This window comes from Epinephelus moara, chromosome 11 (genome assembly GCF_006386435.1).
Source record: "Epinephelus moara isolate mb chromosome 11, YSFRI_EMoa_1.0, whole genome shotgun sequence".
NCBI classification, from domain to species: domain Eukaryota; kingdom Metazoa; phylum Chordata; class Actinopteri; order Perciformes; family Serranidae; genus Epinephelus; species Epinephelus moara.
The window spans coordinates 23594169-23602999 of NC_065516.1; the positions used below are offsets into that span (position 1 = coordinate 23594169).

An 8831-nucleotide genomic window follows, 5' to 3' on the forward strand; every position below is an offset into this window, starting at 1 on the left:
AATAAAAAAAAATAAACTGAACCTGATACTGTCTTTTTACTTGATACCAATTCCGTCGTCTAGAAATTACATTTGTATGTTACTAAACTGCTTTCTGAATTGCATTTGTGGCAATGTAATTGCTGCCTGGATTATGTTCAGAGACGTTTCTTTCAGGTAACAAAGCGCAACATTCATGTACCACGTAGACTTCGCAAGGAAGTAGTTGGGGAGAATAGCGTGCGTACGAACTGTAGGACCTCGACAAGAGAACTGCGGATTCAGGTCCTTAGGCAACAAAAGCACTTTGGTTAAGATCAGATAAAGATCGTGATTTTGGTTACATTTTAATAAAAAACATGCTCACACTCAGTACGTTTACATGGACAGTTTAATTCCACTTTCATTCAGAATGAAAGGCCATTCCGATTAAAAGTGGTCATGTAAACGGTCATTCCGATTGAAAATTAAATCCGATTAAAGGGGGTGGTTTCTTCCGTTTGTCATTCCGAATGAGAGAATTTTGTGTGCATGTGAACGCTCATTCCTCTTTAAGTTCATTCCGGTCTTTCTGCGCATGCTTGTTTCCTTGCCCTTCTGGCGCGATGACGTATATAGCGTGCATAGCAACGGGCTGAGATAGAGCAGTCGGACCTGTTGCACTCACCGATTTCAATATACCAAAGCACGGTCTTCTATCTCCCTTCTTCGACCTTCTACCTCTCTTCTCCTCCTCAACAGACGAAGCATTAGCAGAACAAGGTTGTTGTCGTACTGCTGCTTCAAGAATATAAGCAAAACACGCCCGAAAAAGGCACTAAGAACGGCGTCGTCAAGCATCTTGTTATCCGGAGCGAGGACTACAGTGTTTTCATCCGGTAAACGGAAACATGTAACATCCGCCCCGCCCCCTATCCAATCAGAAACCTTCCTTGCCCCAAACCTTGCGCAGTATCCAATCAGAAACCTTCCTTGCCCCAAACCTTGCGCAGACCCGAATAAAGGCGATTAAACTGATCTCCCGTGTAAACCCTCATTCGGAATGAATATTTCCCATGTAAACTACCTGGAAAAACTTTAATTCCGAATGATTTCATTCAGATTTATTTCATTCTGAATGAGAAGCCATCATGTAACCGTACCAATCGACTCCTGTCTCAGGTTTATGCAATCAAAGCACTTTGTTAGTACGTTTAGTTCAGGGAAAGATCATAAATGGTACGGTACAGTTCAGTCCCGTACGCTTTTTTTCCGTTTCCACTGTGAAAAGTTGAGGATGGTACCAATGGAACCGTTCTGTACCGTCCCCATTTTTGTTCCCCCCTCTGTTGGGGTACCTAGCACACAGATCTGGTACGAAAAGGTGGAGCTGTGTACACTGCAGTCTGTTGATTGGTCAGTAGAGGACGGCTGGTTGTGGCTGGTTTTGAGGCTCATGTAACCACTGTTCATACTGTGGAGAGTTTTATTACTGTAACTATAAAATGAAAGGATGTTTTGCCGCCTCTTGCAGCAGCTGGAGTCTTAACTCACTTAATTGAACTTAATTCACTGGGCCGACTGCCGTTGATTTGAAGGTGGAACGTTAACTTGTAAACCCACTATTTTTAAATATCCCATGGAGAGAGACTCCCACCCACATTTAAGGGTACTGTTTGCGGTGGAAACCCTAGGGTCTAGGTACCATGTCTGAAGGGTTACATTTGGTTCCAAAGGTACCATACCGAAAGTGTTGGGTGGAAACAGGGCTTAAGTGAATGATTTGCTGATACGTTCAGTATCAACATTTTTGCGATTTTTCCAGGTACATTAATTCCTCATTTTGTTAATAGAAAACATAATTCACTCAGCATGATGTTTACCTCAAAATGTATTTTCTGTTTCAAAATAGTTGTATATAAATGTGATTTCTAGGAGACAGAGATGTTTATACATGCACTTACCTGTTGGCAAAATGTAGATTAACCTAACTCTAATAACCATATTCCTACATCAAACCTACCTTGTCTGCACACATAACACACTTTTACAATTACCTGCAATGCTTGAATAAGAAAAAGATGATTTGTCCAAAAAATCAGTCTTAAATTTGGTTAAAATTTATCTTGAAAAACTCTGATACCTGTAGACACCCTGGTTTTGTGTGATATTGTGTTACACATCAGCATGCAGTAAAATATGACAAGTATTTAAATGGTATGATTTTGAATGCACAAACCATAAAGTTAAAACTCATGATTATCACCACATCTATTCAGCCCTCTTTGCTCAGCCCTGGTATGAGGATAACAGGAGACATCTATTGTCACATCTCATCTGATAAACAGCAACAGATACAGCATGTTGTCACCAGCAAACAGACGCACAGGCACCAGACCAGAGTTTGCAGGTCCAATTAGGTCAAAGAGATGAAGATGAAGGACTTTCTGATTCATTGAAGATGAATAGTGAGTTTGACAGAAGGAGCAAATGGGTTGGATGATGAGAGAAATGTAGCGGAAAAGACTCAAGCTTGTCATGTGATTGAATTAAGCCAGAAATTCTTGTTTAAGTCCGTAACCAGAAACAGAAGGGGTTTGTGTCTCTGTGAGTCCCAGCAGCAACATCATCTCTGCACAGGCCAGCGCTTCCTGCACCAAAAGCCAAACCAGACTCTGTGCCAGGGTCTTTGCGAAACAAAAGGGTGCTCCTGAGAGAAGATGCATGTGTGAGATGAATAAAAGTCTGTCTGATGTGATCTACGTGCCGAACCATGGGTTTGGTTTCTGAAAGACTGTATTTTACCACAACAGAAGTCCTGTGAGGGACAATTTGAAGCTGTACAAATGTAAAATGTTCCTTATCCTGATAACCTTTAAGATTAGAAACACAGGTGTTGGAAGAATGTATCAGGCATGCAGCCAATGTCAATAAATCAAATTTTTTATGCTGAGGTTAGTAATGTCTACCAACTGTGCAGAAAATGCATACGTGTAGAATTTTCTCTCTGTTTTACTCAGAGGTCACAACTGAAGTCACGATGTTATAACCTGTTAATTTTAATAATAAATGTTTTATATAAAGAAGGCAGAAGAAGAGACAGAAAGACAGACATGTGAGGAGGGAAAAAGAAACCGAACTCACATACACATTCAGACAAATATAGGCCTGTCTCAATTAGAGGCCTGGTCTGGTTGCCAAGCAGTGCATTTTTTAATAGAAGCTCTTTGGATATATATAACAGGTTGTTGGCTTTGATCGAATATACAAGTATAAATGTTTAGAATTTTGTCAATATGGAGATGCTACATATTGTTAGCTCGGTTAGACAGTTTACACTCCACAATTTAATCATTCAGTTAATTTTACCGAAATTAAAGCACGAGCACCAAAAAAGACGCAAATTCATTAAGATTTATCAAAATGGTTTTTCATAAATCTCAATCCAAGTTGTGAGTATTGTTTTAAAAGGATAAAGTGGTGCTGTGTCGGTATGCTGGGTGCCACAAAACGAGTATCTCTCGGAGCTAGATCAAATGAATGATTCATAATTGATAGGCCTCATTTTTATACTAGTAATATTAATACTTAGCCTGGAAATCCAGACTCAAATCTAGAAAGATTTTGAGTCTGGCCCTCACCGATACACCCTTCCTACCCAAGGGGTGGCACTAACTGAGGCATTCCAAATGCCGCCGCACGCAATTGGATAGCACGATGGCCAATCAGAGCAAAAAACAAGGTGACGTATTCATTGCACTAAGCCCCATTGGTTTGCCGACCAGTGGGGCTAACTGATATATTATGCTTTTGCTGTATCCCGTCGGCAAAATGACAAAAATGTCCTTCCTGGAAACGAAGGCTTCTAGGGCAGTCTTCTTTTCCTCTCTCAAGGAAAAAGATAAGTGTAGTTGGCTTAGTGTTTCTTCCAAAGCTAAAGCTGCCATCTTGGCTGTTTGCTTTTTGACTCCTACGGCGCAGCGCTGTCTTCATCCTGTTACGTCCGCCCAGAGCCCGCCTCTGTCAGATAGACTGATCTGATTGGTCCGATTTGCGATTCAAAGCGCGTCGGGGCCAGATCCCCGTGCAGTGCAAATTCGAATTTGCTAGGCCTGGGCTACTAATTGAAGTTGAACAGTACTTATGTTTTCACAACAGCGTTTGCACTGCAGTGTGTTTCAAGAATTAAACATAAGATGCAACTTTTGCCAAAAAGAAAGTTGGGGGGCGTCGGTGGCTTAGTGGTAGAGCAGGCACCCCATGTACAAGGCAGCGGGCAAAAGGCAAAATGGCCCAAAAAATATCTTTAAAAAAAAAAAAAAAAGAAAGAAAGTTGGGGGAAAAAAGCTACGACAAGCCCCAGAAACCAGGCGTCTCCGTCATATAAAGGCAGAATGTCGAGTTGTAACAGACCAGCTTGATGTTTGTAGAAGTCTGTGTGGTTACACTGTCGCAGCCTGGAGTTGTTTTCAGGTGAATTTTCCTTTTAGGAAAAAGTAGCGTAGTGCAAACGCTGTTGTGTAACATTAATTACTATGCTATGTGACCATGTGCATAGAATTATGGCTGTCATACTCCATCTGTCTTTGGGTGCAGGTTTGTGGTGATGTGTGACGCTCTGAACCAACCAGACATTTCCTGAGATGAAGCTTTCGGTTTGCTGAGCGATTGTTATCACGTGTAACTGCCATTGGCACAGCTGTTTCAGAGCTTTGAGACCAGTGATGTAACTGGCTGAGACACCCGCTGATCTTTATTCACCTTCACCAAGCCCTTTGCATGTTGCGCTGCTGCAGGAGGTGTGCATGGAGACTCAGAAATATTTCTTGGGAGGATGCAACACACTTTCTAAATAAAACAGAATACAGTGATTTGTAAATTCTTTTTATCCAATATTCAGTTAAATACAGTGCAAAGACAAGATATTTAATGTTTAAAATGAACTATTTTTAGTTACGTTTTACACAGCGTCCCAACTTTTTTGGAATTGGAGTTGTATATTTACCCCTCCTCCATGTCCCGTAGGAGCTTTTTAGTGTCTTGACTTACGTGTCTCCTTCCCAGTTACACCTTATAACATGTTCACACACATCCTGTTTGTTGAGGAGCTGTCGCTTCATGTAAGACGTAACAGAAAGTCACCAGGCTCTCACTTTTTTTTCCCTCTCTCAACTACCTTCCATTCTTGTTCCTTATTGTACGCTCAGAGGTTTACCTGCATACCTCTCTGTCTTTATCTTTCCAGGGAGTCAAGAAACCTTTCACAGAAGTCATCAAGGCTAACATAGGCGATGCCCACGCCATGGGGCAGAAACCAATCACATTTCTCAGACAGGTAGGAGAGCTGTCTGTTGCCTCAAGTCTTTTGATTGCTTTTGTGTAATTATATGGTAGCATTCACTGCTGCATGTGAAACTGGACTTACTACATTCATGCTGAATGTGCGAGGGCACCTCGTGTGTATTTTTGGTTTCCTCTCTCAGGTCTTGGCTCTGTGTTCTTACCCCGAACTCCTGGAAGACAACAAGTTTCCAGAGGACGCCAAGCAAAGAGCACGGCGTATTCTGGACGCCTGTGGAGGCCACAGTATAGGTCAGACAACACCCCCTCACTCCACCAACCACATTTACATCCCCTCATCCAACACGCACGCCACTAGCATCCACCTTCATTTGTCTACTCATTAATAATTTATCCGGACAGCGTGTGCACTATTCAAACAGAGCATCAACTGATCAATGTTGTGTGTTTGAATCAAAGTCCATGTTCATGTGTTCAAGGGGCCTACAGTGCCAGCCAGGGCATTGAATGCATCCGTCGGGATGTGGCGCGCTACATAGAGAAGAGAGACGGTGGAATCTCCTCCAACCCTGACAACATCTACCTCTCCACTGGAGCCAGTGATGCCATTGTGGTATGGGTTTCACTTTATTGTCTCTGAAGGCCAGGTCCAAGAGTTGATATATTATCTTAAATTGCCGGCACAGGTGACATACTTTTGCTAGAATTGAAGCGTGAATCTGTTATTTATTCAGCTTCTGTTAATTATACACTCAGCTGTACTTTGCACATTTGAGACATCACTCCACCCATGTACCTTTGTCACCGCAACTTTCTCCAGATTTATGCAACTTGATCTGGCTACTGAATGACCTCAAGATACACTCAGCCACTGCAATATGAGATCTCTGCTGCTCCCTGCAGCGTTAACCTGCTTTTGGCCCTCAGTGTGGGTGTGTTTGTTTATTCTGCTGTTGTAAAGTACATTAAGTTATCTCTAGCAGCTTTTTCAGTCGTTATTGTGGAACCGTCTAGTGCCAAATCACCAGAACTGATTGGATATGCATCTTTTTTTTATTATTAAATACTGATACTGAAAGGAACATCCTGCCAGTTTATGTACTGCATGTTCTTCCCAATAATGCTTTCTACTACATTGTTTCTGGGGGTCTGAGGACCCCTAGTGTTCTATGGTGTAATTGCATGGGGTCCGTGAAATGATAAAATATATCATATTAAAGGTCTTATTTTATTACTTGCATCCTGTGTATACTAAAAAGGCATTCAGTTCATTAATATAAAAAAATTAAAGCCATAGTTGCTATGAAAATGTTTTATGTAATATTTTACGAATTGTTTTTGTGTGACGTTGCAAAAAATCTTAAAATAACTGGCACAATTTTTAGTAATTTACTGAATGCCTGCCTAACATCTCACAGATCAGGATAGTAGAAACAACAACATTCTGTTGTGTGCCGCTATCTTAACGACATGATATGGCGCAGGGTGGATGAGATCGCTGGTGACAACCATGGATGGATTACTGAACAGGTCTACGGGGTGCAGGCCCAGGGGCCCAAATTGTCAGGGTCTTCACCTGCAAAACTTACTCACCAAGAGGAGAATCAAAATGACTGCAAAGAGACATAAAATTACCAATAAAAGATAAAGACCAAAAAAGACACAAAATGGCCGCAGAGATACAAAATGACCAAAAAATGACCACATAAGTCACAAAATGACAAAAAAAGACACATAATGACCACAAAAGACACAAAATGACCAAAAAAAAAATACACAAAATGGTGGCAGATACAAAATCACCAAAGAAAGACACATAGTGACCACAAAAGTCACCAAATGACCACAAAGAGATAGGAAATGACCACAAAAATATACAAACTGACCAAAAAAAAAGACGCAAAACGACTAAAAAAAAAAGACACAAAATGACCATAAAGAGATACAAAATAACCAAAAAAGACACAAACTGACCACAAAAAGACACTGAATGACCAGAAAAGACACAAAATTACCACAGAGACACAGAACATCAAAAAATGCAGAAAGACTACAAAGAAATGCAAAATGACAAAAAAAAAAAAACAACTTTTATACTACAGTTAGAGCATTGCAGGATGTCCAGTACCCAAAACAGGCTGAGAACCAGTGCTCTATTACTCCCACCTTAACTTTTCTCTTTTCTCTCTNGACTAAAAAAAAAGACACAAAATGACCATAAAGAGATACAAAATAACCAAAAAAGACACAAACTGACCACAAAAAGACACTGAATGACCAGAAAAGACACAAAATTACCACAGAGACACAGAACATCAAAAAATTCAGAAAGACTACAAAGAAATGCAAAATGACAAAAAAAACAAAACAACTTTTATACTACAGTTAGAGCATTGCAGGATGTCCAGTACCCAAAACAGGCTGAGAACCAGTGCTCTATTACTCCCACCTTAACTTTTCTCTTTTCTCTCTCCTTCTCCTTTCTTTTCTCCTCCTTTTTCCTCCCTCCACCTCCTAATCCCAGACCATGCTGAAGTTACTGGTGTGTGGCGAGGGTCGTGATCGCACAGGGGTGATGATCTCCATCCCCCAGTACCCTCTGTACTCAGCCACCCTGGCAGACTTGGCTGCTGTTCAGATCAGCTACTACCTGGACGAGGATAAGTGTTGGAGTCTGGACGTGGCAGAGCTCAGGAGAGCCGTCAATGCAGCCAGGCAGCACTGCAACCCCCGCGTCCTCTGTATCATCAACCCCGGAAACCCCACTGGTATGTCTGGAGATCGTAGTTTCTGTGTGTTAAATGAAACATAATTTTCTGTGTGTATGTGCACGCCCGACTTACATAATCGAACTCTGGTTGTCCTTTGTGATAGGTCAGGTCCAGAGCAGACAGTGCATTGAAGATGTGATCCGATTTGCTAAAGAGGAGCATCTCTTCCTCATGGCGGATGAAGTAATGCACCCATGTCATATCCTCAATTCAAATGTTTTTCACTCTCAGTTTCGTCTCTCACAAAGAGCGATACTAGTGATGGCAAAGCAGGTGTTCATCCAGAATTATAAGAAGCTTCAAAGTTTCAAACGACACACAGAGCAGCACAATTAACTTTCTGCTATTTCAGTTTATTTATGACTAAAAACAGTAACATACTCACTTAAATCATGACATGTACAGAAGCTAAGTACTTTGCTATCAACACATTTGCTCTTCACTGATCCTACTTCAGTCGACTCTCTAAGATATACTGCATGTTTCGGTTATTCTATTTTATTTTCTAATGGGTTTTTAATGAGCTGTTTTTCCACTTCAGGTCTACCAGGATAATGTGTACGCAGAGGGCTGTAAGTTTCACTCCTTTAAGAAGGTGCTGTTTGAAATGGGACCAGAATACTCCGGTACGGTGGAGTTGGCCTCCTTCCACTCCACGTCCAAATGCTATATGGGAGAGTGAGTCGCTTAACACACACAGACTGGACTTGACTGGACTGTACATATTTACATCAGGCTGTCTTGTATACTTTTACATAAACGACCCTAGGACTTGTCACCTTGCTGACGTGTCCATCACCT

General features: G+C 41.3%; 2 protein-coding genes across 2 annotated transcripts in view; one reads left to right on the forward strand and one right to left on the reverse strand.

The window, feature by feature from the left end:
* The window catches only part of si:ch211-217a12.1 (alanine aminotransferase 2-like), a 15492-nt gene extending 6699 nt beyond the window's left edge, over window positions 1-8793 (forward strand). The window contains exons 3-8 of the mRNA XM_050057161.1: window positions 5204-5293; window positions 5442-5550; window positions 5739-5872; window positions 7784-8027; window positions 8134-8213; window positions 8572-8793. Of these exons, the coding sequence (XP_049913118.1) occupies window positions 5204-5293; window positions 5442-5550; window positions 5739-5872; window positions 7784-8027; window positions 8134-8213; window positions 8572-8712 (798 nt within the window). The 3' untranslated portion in view covers window positions 8713-8793. The remainder of the gene's footprint in view (window positions 1-5203; window positions 5294-5441; window positions 5551-5738; window positions 5873-7783; window positions 8028-8133; window positions 8214-8571) is intronic.
* Window positions 8794-8805: 12 nt separating this feature from the next.
* Window positions 8806-8831, reverse strand: part of pdia4 (protein disulfide isomerase family A, member 4) — a 4982-nt gene continuing 4956 nt past the window's right edge. Inside the window, exon 8 of the mRNA XM_050057384.1 lies at window positions 8806-8829. Coding sequence (XP_049913341.1) covers window positions 8806-8829 — 24 coding nt within the window. The remainder of the gene's footprint in view (window positions 8830-8831) is intronic.